The sequence below is a fragment of the Lactuca sativa genome, chromosome 4 (assembly GCF_002870075.4).
Source record: "Lactuca sativa cultivar Salinas chromosome 4, Lsat_Salinas_v11, whole genome shotgun sequence".
NCBI classification, from domain to species: Eukaryota; Viridiplantae; Streptophyta; class Magnoliopsida; order Asterales; family Asteraceae; genus Lactuca; species Lactuca sativa.
In genome coordinates this window covers 11,324,265-11,346,422 of record NC_056626.2, presented here as the reverse complement: position 1 = coordinate 11,346,422, position 22,158 = coordinate 11,324,265, and the positions used below count along the sequence as shown (strand labels likewise).

The window sequence follows — 22,158 nt, the reverse complement described above, 5'->3', positions numbered from 1 at the left end:
CGTATCCGGGTTAACAACCGGACTCGGCGAGTTCATTAGTGGACTCGGCGAGTTCATTAGTGGACTCGGCGAGTCCACGCTGTTTAATGAAACCCTAATTTCGTGGGTTTAGGACCTATTTAAAGGCCCTTAAGGCCGTCATTTGCGGCTACCAAACCCCAGAGAGAAACCCTAAGAGATATAGAGTGTTTGTGAGGGAAGAGAGGCCATTATTGATCCTTTAATTGGTGGATTTGCAAGAAGGAAGTGACCAAGGCAAAAGGAGGCTGAAGGAGGTGCAATTTTGGTGATTTCTAAGTTCATAGAGCTCATATTGAGGTATTTGTTTGGACCCTCTTCAGTTTTGGTGTTGAATCTTAGTGTTAGGGTTTTCTAACCCCTTTAGAGGATGGATAAGTGGAGCATTTGGTCCCTTCTCGAGTCTATGCTTTGGATCTGGACCCAAAGAGGTCCAAAGACCTTAACCCTTGGAGCTTTATGAGTCATTTTGGGAGCCATGAGCTTGGGATGTCATTTTTGGGGGTAAATCACCAAGTTAGACCATTTAGATGTTATATGAGAGTCAAGGTCTGAACTTTATGTGATTATCATGCTTGGGAAGGCCAGATCTATGAATTTAAGGAACAGATCTGACCTCAGGAGGTCTATGGAGTTTGTGCATGGTACGAACTCGCCGAGTCCGAAGATCAGACTCGGCGGGTAGGATGAAGGTTTCCCGTATATCACTCAGTGAGTAGACTTGCCGAGTTGGGGAAATAACTCGGTGAGTCAGGGAGGGTTAGGGGACTGGAGTTCAAGGCGGAACTCGTCGAGTTGTTCTTGAGACTCGGCGAGTTGAGTCAGGGTGGCCCCGCGATTCATGCCAGGTGTGACTCGTCGAGTAAGGGGAAGGAATCGACGTGTCGAGAGAGGGATTAAGAGAGTCAGTGGACACGTGTAGACCCGCCGAGTCGCCCAAGTGCAAAGTTAATTAAAATGAAATTTTTGGACTCGAAATTTGGGATGTTACAAAACATGACGTCCTCCACCCCCAAACGTTTCTGTCGTTCCGGTTTTGGGGTGTGACACAAGCTAGCAGACAAAGTCATGTCATTCAAGAGGAAGTGGTCAATCATGAAATTGAAACTCAAGAAAAAGTGATCACCAGTGCAGTTGAAACTGAAGAACCAGTGGGAACTTACCATGTACAGGAACCAAGCTGCTAAGCTGATAATGGAGCTAATACTGCAACATTTGATGACTTTGAACCATTTGTAGAGGATTATTCACTTTATGCTGATTGTGATGCTAAGTTTAATGTTCAAACTTCATGCGAACAACAACCAGAAGTGGATTATCTAGAGGGTATGGTGGGTGATGATAGTGGAGAGGCTTTATATTCTAAGAGTGGCCATGGTTCTGAGGGCAGTGGAGATGATTCTGATGACAATCAATACAATGTGGATAAGTCTAACATACAATTTGATGTAGATGTAGACATGAGTGAATTCCATGATGTTATTGATGTAGATGAACATGGAATCTTAAACAATCATTCAAAAGATAAAGGGAATGACATGGTTGATGATGAGTTGGAAGTTATTGCGACTGATGGTTATCAATTTGCGGGATTTCATGAAGATGATAGGAAGCGACTACTAAAAGAGTTGAGTAAGTCAAGTACATGCATACATTTATACCTAGCAAAAAATGATAAAATTCGGATTAGGGTGAAATGTAAAGGTGTTGTAAGTAAGCCATCTAAAGTAGTCGATGGTAGTGGGCCCTCAACTAAAAGTAGGGCAAAGTGCAAGGGTAAAGATGTAATTGCCAATAAAGGTATATGTCCATGGGCAGTCTAAATATCGAGGGCTAATGAAAATCAGTATTAGTTGGTGAGAGCAGTACAAGATGAGCATAAATGTTTGCAAACAAGGGTGGTTAAAGCTTGCACTTCCAGATACGTAGCAAACTTAATTGTTCAACAAATCCAGAGTAACCCTAGAATTCCAGCGAAAGCTTTACACGAAGAGTTGTGCAAGAAACTAGAGCCAGGAATGTCATTGCAAAAGGTTGCTAGGGCAAAAACAATGGTTGAACGTATCATTAGTGGGGACTACCAAGTACAATATGGATTTTTGAGAGATTATGTGTTGGAGCTACTAAACACTAATCCTGGTACAACAGTTCGGATTGATGTGTATCGGACATGCAATTTCTTTTAAAGAGAGAATGTTACAACTGAAATGATGAAATTACCCCTGCAATATAATATTGAAAAATGAGTTAACGGCGAAATGCTAACGGAGTGAACCGGAAGGACCAAATGTTAAAAGTTTTGAAACCACAGGGACGATCCATAACGTTTTTGTAAAATATGGACCAAATTTCAGATTTTCAGAAACCACAGGTACCATTTTTGAAGTTTTTTCTTTAAATATATATTTTTCCTATTAACCTTAGCCGCCTTGAATAGATTTCATTTCATTCCATTCATTTTATTATTATTATTTTACAATTTTACAAATTTCATTATTCACAAAAGATCATCAAGCACCCTGCGTTTTACCCGCTACACCCATCATTGGGTTGGAGAAGGGGTTTTAATTATTTAACAACTTTAACAATGAAGTATATGAAGAAATTGCAATTGAGGGGGTGTTTGGCTTAGTTTTTCAAACCCCAAAAGTCTTTTTTGAAAAAGTATTTCCTAACTTTTAAAAAAGTTACTTTTCCTATATGTAAAAACTTCTAAACTATCTTCTAAAACTAATTTGCAAAACATATTGCTTTTTTTCTTTTTGCTTTGAAAAAGCTAAGCAAACACTGAGTACTTCATTTTTCTTAAACTTTTCAAACCACAACAAATACTCGCACATCTTTATCTTTTTCTCTCACCCTGAAAATGGAAGAATTTTGATGCTCAGATTCACCATTATCATCTTCACATCATCGCGAAGAGATCAATCAAGTCTCAGATCTTAATTTCTCTTCACAGATCACCGTAGTTGATCTCCCCCAGATCTCGACTGGATTCTCAGCTTGTATAATAATAGTTATATACGCAATCGCTCTATATATTTGTCTTCTGCTATAATCTGGATCTGGTCGAGCTCTCTCGTGGCTTCCAAACGAACCCAGTCATGAATCCCTTCTCGTCTGGGACGCGTCTAAGGTAAGTTGCTTTCTTTTAATCGAAAATTGACCTAATTCGAGTGACTCTGATCTCGAGTTTTCTGAATTGAATGTTAGTGTGCGGTTGTTTACTGATCGGAGTATATGAAATGGTTTCGTTTAGTAACTTAATTGAATTATGGTGCGTAGGAACTGGTCTCATCTCATATATGTGTTCGATACTATAATGAGCTACAAGAATGTTTAAGATGTTACACTGTGAACGAGGGAGATATTAAAATCTTAAGAACATAGTGAATGAAAAGCGTAATGACCAAAGTAGGAAGTCTGTCTGTAAACATCCAAATGAACTAAAACAATGGTGGGTAATTGTTCCTAGCCCCCCTTTAATCACAATATTATTATCAAGAATGCAAACCTAGAAGATTAGAACCATACAATTTACTGAATCCAACTAAGCGATCCCATTCGTCATTCGCTCCTTTAGCTTTCATTTCTCAGTGTCATTATCAGTCCAGCAGAATTTTCCTTAATATACTTATGGAGTCCATAGATGAGAAGTGGATGGGCAAAGCTTGAACCCAAGGCCAATGGTCTCATATAATTTGTAACGTCTAAGGCTGTAGAGCCACTTAATCAATTACATATCTTGATAATCAACCACCTGAGGGATCATATTCTGCTAGCATTTCACAATCACAACCTTTGTGGAATGGATTGTTACAAATACTAAAATACACAAACTACAACCACCAAGAAGAGTCATAATGGACTAATGCAACTAATCTGGAAGGATACTTATGGGGTTTTTAAACATGCGGCCGAGTAGAATACCTTAAGAAAATTGATTACTTCAATAATTGTAAGATTTCCCAACTTTCCCTAACTTTAATCTGACTAATTATTTATCCTGATTCGAATTCTTCAAGTCATCATAATCACTTTGATAACGCACATCATCCAGACACCCCGTTAGATGTAGACATGTTATGAGGGAAATCTAATATCTACCAAGATGTTCAATATAATTTCTTCAACTTCAAAGATTATTTCTTTATGTATCTAATCTTCTAAGCATAGAAAATGAGGAGGAATGACTGTAAAACCAACTTCAAAATATGTGCACATGTTCAATGGGGGGAGATAACTAACAAAACACAATACATTCATTTTGTCCTCATACCCATTTACAATATTAACATTACATTAGTTTCAAGTTGAAGTTGATTGTGATTTGTGCCTATATCTACATGACATTGGTTAGCTTGTGAGATGATGATTATTGTTCCTTTGCAGGGACATGATTCGGGCAATACGTGCCTGTAAAACTGCAGCAGAGGAACGTGCTGTTGTTAGAAAGGAGTGTGCTTCTATTCGTGCAGCAGTTAGTGACAATGACAATGATTATAGACACCGTAATTTGGCAAAGCTCATGTTCATTCACATGTTAGGGTATCCTACACATTTTGGTCAAATGGAATGCCTCAAGTTAATTGCAGCTCCTGGATTTCCAGAGAAGAGAATAGGATATCTAGGACTCATGCTGCTTCTTGATGAAAGACAAGAAGTTTTGATGCTAGTAACCAATTCACTAAAGCAGTATGCACCTACCCTTTAGTAGTATTGTTTTTTTAGATTGTGGACTTCCAGTTGATGAAAAATCCATTGTCATTTTGCAGAGATCTTAATCATACCAACCAGTATATTGTAGGACTGGCTCTTTGTGCTTTGGGCAATATAAGTTCTGCTGAAATGGCTCGTGATCTTGCACCTGAAGTTGAAAGGCTGCTGCAATTTCGAGATCCAAATGTTCGCAAGAAAGTAAGTCAACGAAAATATCCTTCTGAAATGTCATTATCTTTGAATTGTGTTGACACCATTAATAATTTTTCATATATTTCCACAATATGTTGTACTTATCTACATTCTTACAATGTACAGGCAGCATTATGCTCTATAAGGATTATAAAGAAAGTCCCTGACCTTGCAGAGAATTTTGTAAACCCTGTTGCTTCCTTACTCAAAGAAAAGCATCATGGAGTTCTTTTAACTGCAATCCAGCTTTGTGCAGATTTGTGTATAGTCAGTGAAGAGGCCCTTGAATATTTTAGGAAGGTATATTGGCCTTGTTTTTTACTTTTTCGATATTTTGATTGGAGTTTGTGAATATTTTAGGAAGGTGTATTGACCTTTTTGTTTCTTTCTCATTCTCTATCTAGAAATGCACAGAGGGCATAGTAAAAGTTCTGAAGGATGCAGTGAACAGTCCATATGCTCCTGAATATGATATTTCTGGGATTTCGGATCCTTTTCTTCAAATAAGATTACTCCGTATTTTACGGATCTTGGGTCATGGAGATGCTGATGCTAGTGATTTCATGAATGATGTCCTTGCTCAGGTCAGCTTCCATCTTTTATGTGATATCTTGTTAAGTTGTCAATGATATGATATCTAATAAGGTTTAGGTTGATATCCTCCATCCAACTATTCACTGTGTATACATTTGGTCATTCTGGATTTATTTCTACACATAGGCTCCCTAAACTTTTTAAATCCTCCATAAGTACAACAAAAAGAGTTTTCTAAGGACTTTTGATGAACAGAAAAATCTATAGGGATCAAATGTTGATAGCAAATAGTTGGTTTTTAATATATAGTTTTATTATTATTCACATATATACTATTTTTATGCTTTCGAAAATACATAAATCATAGGTTAAATACATGCAACAGTAATATACTTTTATTTGTTTGTTTAATAACCAACTATATTTGACCTACAAGTGAGATTTTATTAAAATAAAGTTTAGTGACCTTAAAAAAATCCAGGGTGATTAAATGTGTACACAACAAATAGTTGGATGAAGGATTTCAACCTAAAGTAAACCCCATCTAATATGGGATTTATTTATAGTCATTGATCTACATACACGTTTGGTTTGACTGTTGCTTTCAAAAATCATAAGTTGTAATTCATGAATAATGTCTAGGTGGCAACAAAGACAGAGTCAAACAAGAATGCAGGGAATGCTATCCTTTATGAATGTGTAGAAACTATTATGAGCATTGAAGATAGTGGTGGCTTGCGTGTTCTTGCAATCAATATTTTGGGGAGGTTCTTATCAAACCGTGACAATAATATCAGGTAAAGCATCTCCTCCCTCTTCCATGCATGGTAGTAAATATCTAGTCAGTCTTGATGTAAATTGTAAAATGAAATGATTTACTTTCAATTGAATATTATTATTATGGCAGGTATGTTGCATTAAACATGCTGATGAAAGCAATATCAATAGATGGTCAAGCAGTGCAGAGACATCGCGCAACAATCTTGGAATGTGTCAAGGTAATATTTGTAAACTAAAAGTAACATTTATGATTTATATAATGATGATTGGATTTGAATACTGCACAATTGCATATATATAAACAGTAAGTGCTCCTTTTTTATTCAGGATTCAGATGCTTCAATTCGAAAAAGAGCCCTGGAACTTGTGTATCTTCTGGTCAATGAGAACAACGTAAAACCTTTGACCAAGGAGCTAATTGATTATCTGGTAGTAAGTGACCAGGACTTCAAGGGAGATCTTACTGCAAAAATTTGCTCCATTGTGGAAAAGTAAGTAAAAGGGTATTTTTGTAATAACTAATATTATCATTTATCATATGCATTTCTCATTTTAATCTCCACTCCATTCTTCTTCTAGGCTCTCCCCAGAGAAAATTTGGTACATTGATCAGATGCTCAAGGTTCTTTGTGAGGTCCGTATGTACTTTTGTAGTAGTTTTCCAAATGATAGTTTATTTAATCTTCAATGTATGTTTAAATTGGGATTAGTTTTGCATTTGCTTACTGAAATACTAAAAAAACTATGAATGTTTATTAGGCTGGAAATTATGTAAAGGATGAAGTGTGGCATGCTCTAATTGTTGTGATAACCAATTCATCTAACCTCCATGGATATACAGTAAGGTCACTCTATAGAGCAATCCAAACATCATGTGATCAGGTACCATGAATCTTAACAAAAATATTTTGTCTAATCTTACTGGACGTTTTTGCCCTCTCGTATATATATGTTGTTTACGTGTTTTCAAACAGGAAGCTGTAGTCCGGGTAGCAGTATGGTGCATTGGAGAATACGGTGATTTATTGGTAAACAATGTTGGAATGCTTGATATCGAGGAACCTATAACTGTGAGTTTGTTTCTTCATAAATTGAGTTTGAAATACCCAAAATGCCCCACCCAAATCTATATGTTTAACTTAACTTGAAACTTGAGAAGAGTTGTTGTTGATTGATATGACAGGTAACGGAGTCTGATGCAATTGATGTTATAGAAGCTGCTATCAAGCAACACACATCTGATCTTACAACCAGGGCAATGTGTTTGATGGCTTTGTTAAAACTGTCTTCACGTTTCCCTTCTTCTTCACAGTAAGTTTATTTATTTAAAAAAAAAAATTCGTTTATTAAAAATATATAATATATATGGTGGTATCATATCATAGTGGTTATTGATTTTTGTAGGAGAATAAAAGACATTGTGAATCAATCTAAAGGAAGCCTTCTGCTTGAGCTGCAGCAGAGATCAATCGAATTTGATTCCATAATCGGAAAACATCAGAATTTAAGGTATGAAAATGAAATGATGATTATGTATGTATGTATGTATGTATGTTTGTATGATAATATTATGTAACTAAGCTGATATATATATATATATATATATATATATATATATATATATATATATATATATATATATATATATATATGTAATGAATGGATTTGAAGGTCTGCATTGGTTGAAAGGATGCCAGTTCTTGATGAAGCAAGTTACAGTGGAAGAAGAGGAGGTTCAGGTGTTTCGACATCAGGGATTAATAATATTCCGAATGGGGTTGTTAAAATAGTTGATGCTCCTCTAGTAGACTTGCTGGATCTTGGTGTAGATGAACCTACACATCCACATCCACATCCACATCCACCACCTCCTAACTCTTCTTCAGGTGCCAATTTTCTTCACGACCTTCTTGGTGTTGGTGCTGACATCTCATCTTCTTCGCCACAATCAGGTTAAATTTTTAGTTTTTATTATAAAAGTTAAAATTTGATGTTATAATAACAATCAGAGCATGAATTGAATGAATGGTGTACCATTTGAAAAATGAATATAAAATATAGAGATTAGATATTAATATTGATATGTGTTTGATTTCAGGAGGTAGAAATACAATGCATGGGCATAAAAGTGGTACAGATGTTCTGCTGGATCTATTGTCAAGCGGGTCACCACCTGCTCCTGCTCCTGCTCCTGCTCCTGCTACTCAAAAAAGCTCATCTACATCTGATCTCTTATCCTTGACCCAACTTAATAATAATAATAATAATAATAATAATAATAATAATAATAACAATAATAAAGCCTCACCCTCACCTTTTAGTGCTTTGGATACTCTTTCTTCGTCTCTACCTACACCTGGCGCTTCCCCTATGATGGATCTATTAGACGGATTTGGTCCAAATCCTACTACACCACCACCACCAACACCTAGTAAGTATATATATATATATATTTTTTTTTCGATCCAGGTAAATGATGCTTAAAAAATAACAGCACACTGCTAGGAAAAAAATAAAATAAACTAAGTTTCGTGACTCGTTCTTGTTCATTTTACCCTTACATTCCAAACAACAAATTTCACAATATCCATCAATTTTAAGCCAATGGGAGGGAAAAAGAAAGGTAAAAGGGTTAGTGTGTTGATACATCTAGGGAAAACCTATTAAGTGATTCTGTCCTGATTAAGTAATAAAATCCAAATTAAGTGAAAATGAAACAACCCCTATTTCATGTATGTACTCCTTGATAAATATATTAAGTCAAAGCAAGGATATAATATTTTATTTTTGAACAGAAGAAGAGGAGAATGGGCGGACATATCCACCAATTGTTGCATTTGAGAGTGGTGCATTGAGCCTAACGTTCAACCTGTCTAAGCAACCCGGAAGTCCACAGATAACCCTAATTGAAGCAAAATTCACAAACAAGTCTTCCCAGCTCTATACAGACTTCGTCTTCCAGGCAGCAGTGCCCAAGGTAAACCTAAATTACATATCTGCTCCCTCCCTCCCCCCCTATATCTATAATTAATATATATCTCTTGCAACTTTTGTCCTTTTTGGGACCAAAATTGCAAAAATCAGCTAGGGACCCAAATTGAAAATTTATATTCTAACTTATTGTCTCATTTACAATCTACAGTTCCTACAGCTGCATTTAGAGCCTGCTAGCAGTAATACTCTTCCTGGAAATGCAAGTGGCTCTATAACACAGAAATTACGAGTCACCAACAATCAGCATGGCAAGGTATTTATTTATTTTTAATAATTCAATATAGAATACTACTCTCTTGTTTTATCACCGACTCACTCGTGACTCATGAGCAGAAATCAGTTGTGATGCGCATACGAATAAGCTACAAGTTGAACAACAAAGATATGTTGGAGGAAGGGCAAATCAGTAACTTCCCTCGCGACTTGTGAACCATCTCTCCCTCTTTCTCTCTTCCTACTTCTAGTGTTTAGTGCAAGTTTAAAGTTTTGGTTGGCTGAAAGTTGAATCAATTGTTGTTTCCCTTTTTTCGTATATTTTTGGGTGTAGCGTTTGGAATATTGAGTTAACAAGTTGAGCTGAGCGTCTTTTTTTTTTTTTTTTTTTTTTTTTTTTTTTGTATATTATATGAACAAAAAGATGTTATTGTATTCAATTGTGAGAACCAAATTTTGCCATCATAGGCATAGACACAAACTCATCAACCTTATTTTTTTTTTATTTTTATAATTTATTTCAGATGTCAAACAAGTTTTATTATCTTCAACTTTTCTATTATTGTTGATTTAGATTCAATAATATTACATTATGATAGATTTAAATTTATACATTTGTGTATCTGTAACATAGAATTCTATTAATACAAGTCAATCAAATAAAAGTTTTTTTTTTCCCTTTAACCAAACATATCCCGAAAAAAGAAAAAAACTTTACAGGAACTTTCTTCAATGTCATAATAAGGCAAAACAAGTTGCATTTCGTATAATATCTTGTAAAAATTATTAATTAATATCCTAATTTTATTTAAACCTAAATACGTCATTCGGAATCATCGTCTTCGTCCTCGCCTTGATCATCTGCATCATTCTCCCCAGCGTCACTCTCGTCGTCGGAATCTTCACTCTCGACGAAAATATCAGAATCCTCGTCTGATTCGTCAAACAAATCATCATCGTGAGATAACTCATGCAGGGGTTGAATATGAGCCCTATAAATGTGCCCCACCCACCAAATCAGCACGAAGGGCCTGATGAAGGTCGCGATCGTGTACTTCTCTTTTATTCACCCTATACTCTTGTGTACCAACGGCTACTCCTTCGACATTTGGCAAAACTTCATTTTCGTTGTATCGGCATATCACTCTTCCTTCGTCTTCAAGAATCATATTATGCAATATGATACATGCATACATTACGTGTTGTAACATTTTCACATCATATGACCTTGCCCCGACCGTTAGTACTTGCTAACGTCTCTTAAGTACACCAAATGCTCGCTCCACATCCTTCCTAGCTGACTCTTGCGCCTCTTTAAACTTTTTCCTTTTCGGGTCGTTAGGACATGTAAACGATTTCACAAAAACAGACAAGGGAGGATATATACCGTCAGTAAGATATTATCCACGCTTATATGCTACCCCATTTGCTTGAAAAGGTACATCGTGTGACTTTGCAAGGTAGATATCGTTGAATACAGGCGACTGGTCTAGCACGTTGATGTCATTGTTTGCACCAGCTGGACGAAAGAATGCATGCCATATCCAAAGATCATGTGATGCGATAGCCTCTAGAATTATCGTCGGCTCTTTGCGGTCGCCTCTCATGTACTGACCACGCCATGCGTTGGGGCATAATTACCAACTCCAATGCATGCAATCGATACTACCTAGCATTCCAGAGAATCCATGTTTGCCTTCATGCACCGTATACAATTGGTGGATATCGTTGATAGTTGGTTTGCGCAAATATCGTTGCCCGTAAACCAAACAGATCGCTTTGCAGAACTTGTACACAGAGTCCCTCACGGTACGCTTGACATCCTAAAATACTGGTCCCATTTGTCTGCGCCCATGCTGTATGCTAGCTGACGAATCGAAACTGTGCATTTTTGAATGGGAGAGAAACCTTTTTCCCCTTGCATCCATTTTCCATTGGAAATATGGAAAGCGACCTTCCAAATCGCCAACAATATGTAAAAATAGTTTCTTCCTCATCCGGAACCGACGTCGAAACTTTACAGCGTAGACGGTGTCATCTGCAAAATAATATTCTATAAGACGATCGTGTCCGGCTTCGTGATTTCTACGTAACGGCGACTTTCTTAGGTTAGGTCGTGCACGTGATGTTTCACCAAGTCGGTTTTGATAGTACGTAACCGTTTTCGCCATGACGGAACCGATAAACTTAGCCTCTTCTACTGTCGTCGAATCGGATGATGAAGATGATGACATTTTGAGTAATATTTTTTAGAGAGAAATATAAATTATGGTTTAAAAATGATAAAATGTTTGAGTATTTATAGATTAAGAAAAGGGAAGGAAAAAAGAATATATATATATATATATATATATATATATATATATATATATATATATATATATATATATATATATATATATATATATGTATGTATTTATGTATGTATGTTAACGGCTATATAGCCGTTTGAGTAAAAAAGAAAAAAAAAAGCGTCGGCCAATGGTTAGAAGAGAGAGAGAGAGAGCGGGACTCTCTCCCCCCTGTTTCTTCCCGCGGTTCCTTTCCCGCACCCACGGTGCGGTGTGCACAGGTGTGGTATCGGTTCCCGCTCATTTCCCTCACCCCACTCCGTCCGGCCTTATGCATGATCCATTGTACTCTATTAAGAAGTTTCATTGCATCCGACGCAAGAAAACCAAACGTATCAAATGTAAATGGTATAAACACGTGTTGATTTTTTATGCATGATTTTCATGTTTGGTGACATTGCATGTAGCAGCTTTTAATGCAACATGTACCGCCATGAAACCCCAGACCATCAAGCCTACGAGAGGGGATACCACTGTAAAGTCTATACATGTGTGTTTCCCTCCAACTCATCCAAAAATCAAAATGACAGTCGGTCTAAAGGTTGATATTTCTTCTGTCGGGTCAGTCAAGAAATTCACAGGAGCTTATTTCTTGGCGAAAACCCTGACAAGCTTAAACCAATTTTTAGTACTTCTTATCGATTAATACCATTTTTAATCCTAAACCTAAACTCAAACCACTTTTTTTTTTTTTTTTGTTAAAACAAATTAAACCCAACCCATAATATCTTATGTTTCTAAATGAAGGGAAAAAAAACAAAAATATAACCTTTTCTTTAAAACCAAATTCTATTTTACCGGACTAATATTTTCTTTCAAACTAATTGTTTTAACTTTCTTTTTTAAACCTAAACATCATTTTTTATTAAAACCATTTTATACTCACTACCTCCTTAGCCACGTTTTAATAAAAAGAAAAAGAGTTGATTTGTTTAAATTAAAACCATATCAACCCTATTCTCTTTTAAATTTTCGTCCATCGTAAAGAAAAATAAAAAACCATTTTAAATGTCAAGTTGTTTTGGTAGTCAATTCACCCTAGAACCCTAGACACACCCCATCTTTTTTGGTTCTTGGTGTTACACGCAAAAGAAAAAATTGGCTAAAATTTTGTCAAAGCAAGACTAAACCTTATGTTCATTTATTTCTTATGCAAACCTAGTATTAGTTTGCATGTGTATCTTATACGACACGCATATCTATTCATTTTCTTCTCCATACCCCACATGATGTTCAATAAAGCAAAAACAAGAAAACGAGGGGCTTTAGATTCGTACAAGCCATCCCCTACTTCCATGCATCTACTTCACACGTCTTTTTACCCCATGCAAAAAACCTACCAAGCTAACTTATCCCATTTGCCTTTTCGGACGAGATAAAGACGAAAGATAAGATACATTATGGTGGTTTTTTTCTCATTTATACAACAACAAAAGATAAAATGGGAAATGCCATTATGAGTGATTGACTTTTACTCCATCTCATGGGCAAACAATGAAGAAATAAAAAAGAAACAATGATCGATTGATCTTTAGCAACAAGCAAGTGGATGAATGGAGGAACAATACTCAAGATATCTTCTTATCTTCTAACACTACAAGAAAATTTTGATTTAACTACGGAAAAATTCCGTAGCAAAATGATGTAATTTCGTAGCTAAACCTAAATAACTACGGAAGTTGCTACGGAATTTGCCAATAACATTCCATAGTAAGATTTCTTGTAGCAAAATGTTTAACTACGAAATTATAGTTCCGTAGCAATTTTGCTATGGTCATTGCTACGACGTCTATCCGTAGCATTTCAACTACAACACACTTTCATCACAATTCCGTAACAATGAATTTTGTAGCAAATTCCGTAGCCATTTGGTCCATAGCAAATTTCGTAGCTAATTGTTCCGTAGCAAATTCCGTAGCCATTTGATCCATAGCAAATTTCGTAGCTATTTGGTCCATAGCAAATTTTGTAGCTAATTGTTCCGTAGCAAATTTTGTAGTCATTCGTTCTGTAACAAATTCCATAGTCATTCGTTCCGTAGCAAATTTCGTCACAACTTTTTGTAGTCAATTTCATAACAATCGTTCTATACCGTTTTTTCTATAAAATTCGGTTATTTAATTTGACTTATTATATCAATTTACAAAAATACAATTAATATAAAACCAAAAATAAAAAAGTATTTCTATAGAAACGAAAAGACATATCCAACACATCAAAAGATACATATTTCAAAATCAAAAGTCGCTACAAATTTAACGAAAAACATTATTCGATACATAATATTCTATCACCATATTTGTATTTTGCTTTCATTGCAATGTTTGAGCACCTTTCTTTTCCTTTGATTATCACCATATGCTCCTCTTAAAATGAACTGTGACATCTTTCCTGAAATAAATGGATGTCAAATTACAAGAAATACCAATGTACTTATGTATTTATACCAATCAAGACAATGTACTAATATTTTTACCCATAATAGCAACAAGATATCATTTCTTACTGATATAGGCAACTATTTTCACATTGACGATGACATGGCAGCAACCGGTGTGGCGGTGCCACATCATCATTTTATAGGTTTTAAGTTACAAAATACAAATTACATTTGACTGGTTTTGGGGTAGGTGATGGTGGTGGATTATGAACCCGGGAAGTTGAAAGTGACTAGTTAAATATCTAAACTAATGTTGCTGAAGTTGAAGTATGTCTCATCCAAAGTTGTGGACAATATTTTTGGTTAGCATAAAGATCTACAAAGTACTAGAGGTGTTGGCTAAAGGTAAAACTGAAGTTGAGAAGTATATAAGTTAAGTATTTTCTATTATATTGATTTTTTAATCAAATAGAAATTAGAGAGTGGCCAAAGTGTGTTGTTAAAAAAACCCAACAACAAAAATTTGATAGAAGATGAAATATATAACCTTACGGCTGGTTCGAGAGTGAGATGGAAGTAAAGTTGGCCTTAAATGCCACGACCTACATACAACATACAGAGTAGATAAATAAAATTAAAATGTTATTACCCAGATTTGAACCATTGAAGCTGAACCAGAATTAGAGCTTCTGGATTCTTATGAGAGTGGTTAGAGTTATGCTAGACACTTCGACAATATTCGAAAAAATTATATACCTGACTCATATCAAACGAATTACTAGAAAATGAGCTAAAGTCAACACGTAACTAGGTAACTCCAATCCAGAAATTGATAATCTCAGCCAAAATCGCAGAACCTGCAAAATCAAATTTAAAATAAACTTAATTAAAAATCAATCTGTTGTATGTTAATAATGACCAAAACAAAAAGTACTTAAATATTTCCATTTTTGTAATTATATTCAACCTTTTTAACAAAGCAAACAAAAATGTAAATCGTAGTAATTACTCACAGTGAAACCACTAGAAATCAACGTAATATCATATTAAAGATCAATAACTCTCAATGCCCCATCATCACCATCATTACTCCTGCAATCCACTTGCATCATTCATAAAGAAATTATAATCATATTATAATTTCTTAAATAAAGTATTTTTTTAAATAAATCTTACAATCAGTCCATGTCTCAATGATTAGATGTTCCTTTATGTGCTTTTAGCCTTTACAGGTGAGTCTACGTGCAGCCAAGAAGAATCTTGGATGAGGCAATTTAGGAGATGGCATATCAGGGACTGAAAATCTTGTGGAATATAGTAACAATTACAATGGTGGTGTAGTGGATTATCTATCCAAGAGTTGGAGCCCAAAAGACATGATTTTTATGATAATGCTAGAACTATTATTAGATAACAACATGTGCCTTAAAGAAATGGAAGAATTTGTTTAATTTCTAACTTAGATTTAATGTATATTACACAAAAAAAATAAAATTTTTTGGACTTCTGATTTAGATCATTAGATGGATATCATCTGTTTCAAGTTTTAGATTGTATAATCTATTTAGGTTATGGTTTCTTGATTAGGATTGCATCATGTGGTTTTTTATCAGGGTATGTTTAGTTCTTAACTCCAAGCAAGCAAGCAATAATCTCAGTCGAATAACATGTTGCTAGTTAAAAATATGATAATTGAACTATTCAATGAATGCATATGGATTTATGTGAACCTTATATATTTATCTCTGAGTTATGTTTTATCTATTTGGTTTGATTTGTAATGTCGATGGTTCTTTTAATACTGAGCACTAAGCCAATTAACACTACAATAATCAAACGAAATGTGTCGTGAACTTTTTCTTCCTTACACTCATTAACTCTACCACAACATTTAGAGAAGCTACTATGGAGTTCATAGTTCTCAAAAGCTAAACATTGTTCGAGAGGATCTAATTTATAAAACCAATTACTGGAAAATTGCTAAAATGGACAAAACTACTCTGTAACAATAGTACTTACTGAAATTAGACATCACAAACACTCAATTTAATAAGTAATTAAAACATTTTCTTTATTCTGGTCTTGAAAAATCTAAAACATTTTCTTTATTCTGGTCCAGAATAAAGAAAATGTTTTAGATTTTTCAAGACCAGAATAAAGAAAATGTTTTAATTACTTATTAAATTGAGTGTTTGTGATGTCTAATTTCAGTAAGTACTATTGTTACAGAGTAGTTTTGTCCATTTTAGCAATTTTCCAGTAATTGGTTTTATAAATTAGATCCTCTCGAACAATGTTTAGCTTTTGAGAACTATGAACTCCATAGTAGCTTCTCTAAATGTTGTGGTAGAGTTAATGAGTGTAAGGAAGAAAAAGTTCACGACACATTTCGTTTGATTATTGTAGTGTTAATTGGCTTAGTGCTCAGTATTAAAAGAACCATCGACATTACAAATCAAACCAAATAGATAAAACATAACTCAGAGATAAATATATAAGGTTCACATAAATCCATATGCATTCATTGAATAGTTCAATTATCATATTTTTAACTAGCAACATGTTATTCGACTGAGATTATTGCTTGCTTGCTTGGAGTTAAGAACTAAACATACCCTGATAAAAAACCACATGATGCAATCCTAATCAAGAAACCATAACCTAAATAGATTATACAATCTAAAACTTGAAACAGATGATATCCATCTAATGATCTAAATCAGAAGTCCAAAAAATTTTATTTTTTTTTGTGTAATATACATTAAATCTAAGTTAGAAATTAAACAAATTCTTCCATTTCTTTAAGGCACATGTTGTTATCTAATAATAGTTCTAGCATTATCATAAAAATCATGTCTTTTGGGCTCCAACTCTTGGATAGATAATCCACTACACCACCATTGTAATTGTTACTATATTCCACAAGATTTTCAGTCCCTGATATGCCATCTCCTAAATTGCCTCATCCAAGATTCTTCTTGGCTGCACGTAGACTCACCTGTAAAGGCTAAAAGCACATAAAGGAACATCTAATCATTGAGACATGGACTGATTGTAAGATTTATTTAAAAAAATACTTTATTTAAGAAATTATAATATGATTATAATTTCTTTATGAATGATGCAAGTGGATTGCAGGAGTAATGATGGTGATGATGGGGCATTGAGAGTTATTGATCTTTAATATGATATTACGTTGATTTCTAGTGGTTTCACTGTGAGTAATTACTACGATTTACATTTTTGTTTGCTTTGTTAAAAAGGTTGAATATAATTACAAAAATGGAAATATTTAAGTACTTTTTGTTTTGGTCATTATTAACATACAACAGATTGATTTTTAATTAAGTTTATTTTAAATTTGATTTTGCAGGTTCTGCGATTTTGGCTGAGATTATCAATTTCTGGATTGGAGTTACCTAGTTACGTGTTGACTTTAGCTCATTTTCTAGTAATTCGTTTGATATGAGTCAGGTATATAATTTTTTCGAATATTGTCGAAGTGTCTAGCATAACTCTAACCACTCTCATAAGAATCCAGAAGCTCTAATTCTGGTTCAGCTTCAATGGTTCAAATCTGGGTAATAACATTTTAATTTTATTTATCTACTCTGTATGTTGTATGTAGGTCGTGGCATTTAAGGCCAACTTTACTTCCATCTCACTCTCGAACCAGCCGTAAGGTTATATATTTCATCTTCTATCAAATTTTTGTTGTTGGGTTTTTTTAACAACACACTTTGGCCACTCTCTAATTTCTATTTGATTAAAAAATCAATATAATAGAAAATACTTAACTTATATACTTCTCAACTTCAGTTTTACCTTTAGCCAACACCTCTAGTACTTTGTAGATCTTTATGCTAACCAAAAATATTGTCCACAACTTTGGATGAGACATACTTCAACTTCAGCAACATTAGTTTAGATATTTAACTAGTCACTTTCAACTTCCCGGGTTCATAATCCACCACCATCACCTACCCCAAAACCAGTCAAATGTAATTTGTATTTTGTAACTTAAAACCTATAAAATGATGATGTGGCACCGCCACACCGGTTGCTGCCATGTCATCGTCAATGTGAAAATAGTTGCCTATATCAGTAAGAAATGATATCTTGTTGCTATTATGGGTAAAAATATTAGTACATTGTCTTGATTGGTATAAATACATAAGTACATTGGTATTTCTTGTAATTTGACATCCATTTATTTCAGGAAAGATGTCACAGTTCATTTTAAGAGGAGCATATGGTGATAATCAAAGGAAAAGAAAGGTGCTCAAACATTGCAATGAAAGCAAAATACAAATATGGTGATAGAATATTATGTATCGAATAATGTTTTTCGTTAAATTTGTAGCGACTTTTGATTTTGAAATATGTATCTTTTGATGTGTTGGATATGTCTTTTCGTTTCTATAGAAATACTTTTTTATTTTTGGTTTTATATTAATTGTATTTTTGTAAATTGATATAATAAGTCAAATTAAATAACCGAATTTTATAGAAAAAACGGTATAGAACGATTGTTATGAAATTGACTACAAAAAGTTGTGACGAAATTTGCTACGGAACGAATGACTATGGAATTTGTTACAGAACGAATGACTACAAAATTTGCTACGGAACAATTAGCTACAAAATTTGCTATGGACCAAATAGCTACGAAATTTGCTATGGATCAAATGGCTACGGAATTTGCTACGGAACAATTAGCTACGAAATTTGCTATGGACCAAATGGCTACGGAATTTGCTACAAAATTCATTGTTACGGAATTGTGATGAAAGTGTGTTGTAGTTGAAATGCTACGGATAGACGTCGTAGCAATGACCATAGCAAAATTGCTACGGAACTATAATTTCGTAGTTAAACATTTTGCTACAAGAAATCTTACTATGGAATGTTATTGGCAAATTCCGTAGCAACTTCCGTAGTTATTTAGGTTTAGCTACGAAATTACATCATTTTGCTACGGAATTTTTCCGTAGTTAAATCAAAATTTTCTTGTAGTGTTAGAAGATAAGAAGATATCTTGAGTATTGTTCCTCCATTCATCCACTTGCTTGTTGCTAAAGATCAATCGATCATTGTTTCTTTTTTATTTCTTCATTGTTTGCCCATGAGATGGAGTAAAAGTCAATCACTCATAATGGCATTTCCCATTTTATCTTTTGTTGTTGTATAAATGAGAAAAAAACCACCATAATGTATCTTATCTTTCGTCTTTATCTCGTCCGAAAAGGCAAATGGGATAAGTTAGCTTGGTAGGTTTTTTGCATGGGGTAAAAAGACGTGTGAAGTAGATGCATGGAAGTAGGGGATGGCTTGTACGAATCTAAAGCCCCTCGTTTTCTTGTTTTTGCTTTATTGAACATCATGTGGGGTATGGAGAAGAAAATGAATAGATATGCGTGTCGTATAAGATACACATGCAAACTAATACTAGGTTTGCATAAGAAATAAATGAACATAAGGTTTAGTCTTGCTTTGACAAAATTTTAGCCAATTTTTTCTTTTGCGTGTAACACCAAGAACCAAAAAAGATGGGGTGTGTCTAGGGTTCTAGGGTGAATTGACTACCAAAACAACTTGACATTTAAAATGGTTTTTTATTTTTCTTTACGATGGACGAAAATTTAAAAGAGAATAGGGTTGATATGGTTTTAATTTAAACAAATCAACTCTTTTTCTTTTTATTAAAACGTGGCTAAGGAGGTAGTGAGTATAAAATGGTTTTAATAAAAAATGATGTTTAGGTTTAAAAAAGAAAGTTAAAACAATTAGTTTGAAAGAAAATATTAGTCCGGTAAAATAGAATTTGGTTTTAAAGAAAAGGTTATATTTTTGTTTTTTTTCCCTTCATTTAGAAACATAAGATATTATGGGTTGGGTTTAATTTGTTTTAACAAAAAAAAAAAAAAAAAGTGGTTTGAGTTTAGGTTTAGGATTAAAAATGGTATTAATCGATAAGAAGTACTAAAAATTGGTTTAAGCTTGTCAGGGTTTTCGCCAAGAAATAAGCTCCTGTGAATTTCTTGACTGACCCGACAGAAGAAATATCAACCTTTAGACCGACTGTCATTTTGATTTTTGGATGAGTTGGAGGGAAACACACATGTATAGACTTTACAGTGGTATCCCCTCTCGTAGGCTTGATGGTCTGGGGTTTCATGGCGGTACATGTTGCATTAAAAGCTGCTACATGCAATGTCACCAAACATGAAAATCGTGCATAAAAAATCAACACGTGTTTATACCATTTACATTTGATACGTTTGGTTTTCTTGCGTCGGATGCAATGAAACTTCTTAATAGAGTACAATGGATCATGCATAAGGCCGGACGGAGTGGGGTGAGGGAAATGAGCGGGAACCGATACCACACCTGTGCACACCGCACCGTGGGTGCGGGAAAGGAACCGCGGGAAGAAACAGGGGGGAGAGAGTCCCGCTCTCTCTCTCTCTCTTCTAACCATTGGCCGACGCTTTTTTTTTTCTTTTTTACTCAAACGGCTATATAGCCGTTAACATACATACATAAATACATACATATATATATATATATATATATATATATATATATATTCTTTTTTCCTTCCCTTTTCTTAATCTATAAATACTCAAACATTTTATCATTTTTAAACCATAATTTATATTTCTCTCTAAAAAATATTACTCAAAATGTCATCATCTTCATCATCCGATTCGACGACAGTAGAAGAGGCTAAGTTTATCGGTTCCGTCATGGCGAAAACGGTTACGTACTATCAAAACCGACTTGGTGAAACATCACGTGCACGACCTAACCTAAGAAAGTCGTCGTTACGTAGAAATCACGAAGCCGGACACGATCGTCTTATAGAATATTATTTTGCAGATGACACCGTCTACGCTGTAAAGTTTCGACGTCGGTTCCGGATGAGGAAGAAACTATTTTTACATATTGTTGGCGATTTGGAAGGTCGCTTTCCATATTTCCAATGGAAAATGGATGCAAGGGGAAAAAGGTTTCTCTCCCATTCAAAAATGCACAGTTTCGATTCGTCAGCTAGCATACAGCATGGGCGCAGACAAATGGGACCAGTATTTTAGGATGTCAAGCGTACCGTGAGGGACTCTGTGTACAAGTTCTGCAAAGCGATCTGTTTGGTTTACGGGCAACGATATTTGCGCAAACCAACTATCAACGATATCCACCAATTGTATACGGTGCATGAAGGCAAACATGGATTCTCTGGAATGCTAGGTAGTATCGATTGCATGCATTGGAGTTGGTAATTATGCCCCAACGCATGGCGTGGTCAGTACATGAGAGGCGACCGCAAAGAGCCGACGATAATTCTAGAGGCTATCGCATCACATGATCTTTGGATATGGCATGCATTCTTTCGTCCAGCTGGTGCAAACAATGACATCAACGTGCTAGACCAGTCGCCTGTATTCAACGATATCTACCTTGCAAAGTCACACGATGTACCTTTTCAAGCAAATGGGGTAGCATATAAGCGTGGATAATATCTTACTGACGGTATATATCCTCCCTTGTCTGTTTTTGTGAAATCGTTTACATGTCCTAACGACCCGAAAAGGAAAAAGTTTAAAGAGGCGCAAGAGTCAGCTAGGAAGGATGTGGAGCGAGCATTTGGTGTACTTAAGAGACGTTAGCAAGTACTAACGGTCGGGGCAAGGTCATATGATGTGAAAATGTTACAACACGTAATGTATGCATGTATCATATTGCATAATATGATTCTTGAAGACGAAGGAAGAGTGATATGCCGATACAACGAAAATGAAGTTTTGCCAAATGTCGAAGGAGTAGCCGTTGGTACACAAGAGTATAGGGTGAATAAAAGAGAAGTACACGATCGCGACCTTCATCAGGCCCTTCGTGCTGATTTGGTGGGTGGGGCACATTTATAGGGCTCATATTCAACCCCTGCATGAGTTATCTCACGATGATGATTTGTTT

At 35.0% G+C, this 22,158-nt stretch overlaps 3 protein-coding genes across 4 annotated transcripts; 2 read left to right on the top strand and 1 right to left on the bottom strand.

Moving 5' to 3' along the window:
• The first annotated feature begins 2,811 nt into the window (after positions 1-2,811).
• LOC111887189 (AP-1 complex subunit gamma-2) lies at positions 2,812-10,001 on the top strand. 2 transcript variants are annotated; one of them, XM_052770149.1, is made up of 18 exons: positions 2,812-3,154; positions 4,411-4,713; positions 4,794-4,935; positions 5,056-5,229; positions 5,334-5,513; positions 6,106-6,260; positions 6,371-6,461; positions 6,571-6,734; positions 6,823-6,877; positions 7,003-7,125; positions 7,218-7,313; positions 7,427-7,554; positions 7,648-7,752; positions 7,915-8,195; positions 8,342-8,674; positions 9,042-9,220; positions 9,386-9,490; positions 9,571-10,001. In XM_052770149.1, exons 1-18 carry the CDS (start codon positions 3,123-3,125, stop codon positions 9,664-9,666), a joined length of 2,742 nt encoding a protein of 913 aa, XP_052626109.1. In that variant the 5' UTR covers positions 2,812-3,122; the 3' UTR covers positions 9,667-10,001. The 2 variants fall into 2 exon arrangements, with proteins under 2 accessions (XP_052626109.1, XP_052626108.1); XM_052770148.1 differs by having other exon boundaries at positions 2,814-3,154; positions 9,039-9,220.
• Positions 10,002-10,850: 849 nt separating this feature from the next.
• On the bottom strand, positions 10,851-11,684 carry LOC128133361 (uncharacterized). Its single transcript, XM_052770756.1, has 2 exons — positions 11,283-11,684; positions 10,851-11,060 (listed from the first exon to the last, which is right to left on the bottom strand). The coding sequence occupies exons 1-2, from the start codon at positions 11,682-11,684 to the stop codon at positions 10,851-10,853; spliced, it is 612 nt and encodes a 203-aa protein (XP_052626716.1).
• A 9,183-nt stretch (positions 11,685-20,867) lies between these two features.
• On the top strand, positions 20,868-21,701 carry LOC111887302 (uncharacterized). The gene is made up of 2 exons (XM_023883463.2): positions 20,868-21,269; positions 21,492-21,701. The coding sequence occupies exons 1-2, from the start codon at positions 20,868-20,870 to the stop codon at positions 21,699-21,701; spliced, it is 612 nt and encodes a 203-aa protein (XP_023739231.2).
• Positions 21,702-22,158: the final 457 nt, after the last annotated feature.

Bases quoted from the DNA above. Each gene is read 5' to 3' on its own strand.
- LOC111887189 (XM_052770148.1), top strand. From the start codon at position 3,123: ATGAATCCCTTCTCGTCTGGGACGCGTCTAAG. The intron at 6,462-6,570 runs GTAATATTTGTA...TTTTTTATTCAG, and splicing joins CAATCTTGGAATGTGTCAAG to GATTCAGATGCTTCAATTCG. The intron at 6,735-6,822 runs GTAAGTAAAAGG...TTCTTCTTCTAG, and splicing joins ATTTGCTCCATTGTGGAAAA to GCTCTCCCCAGAGAAAATTT.
- LOC128133361 (XM_052770756.1), bottom strand. From the start codon at position 11,684: ATGTCATCATCTTCATCATCCGATTCGACGACAGTAGAAGAGGCTAAG. The intron at 11,061-11,282 runs GTATTTTAGGAT...TGGCGTGGTCAG, and splicing joins GGCGCAGACAAATGGGACCA to TACATGAGAGGCGACCGCAA.
- LOC111887302 (XM_023883463.2), top strand. From the start codon at position 20,868: ATGTCATCATCTTCATCATCCGATTCGACGACAGTAGAAGAGGCTAAG. The intron at 21,270-21,491 runs GTATTTTAGGAT...TGGCGTGGTCAG, and splicing joins GGCGCAGACAAATGGGACCA to TACATGAGAGGCGACCGCAA.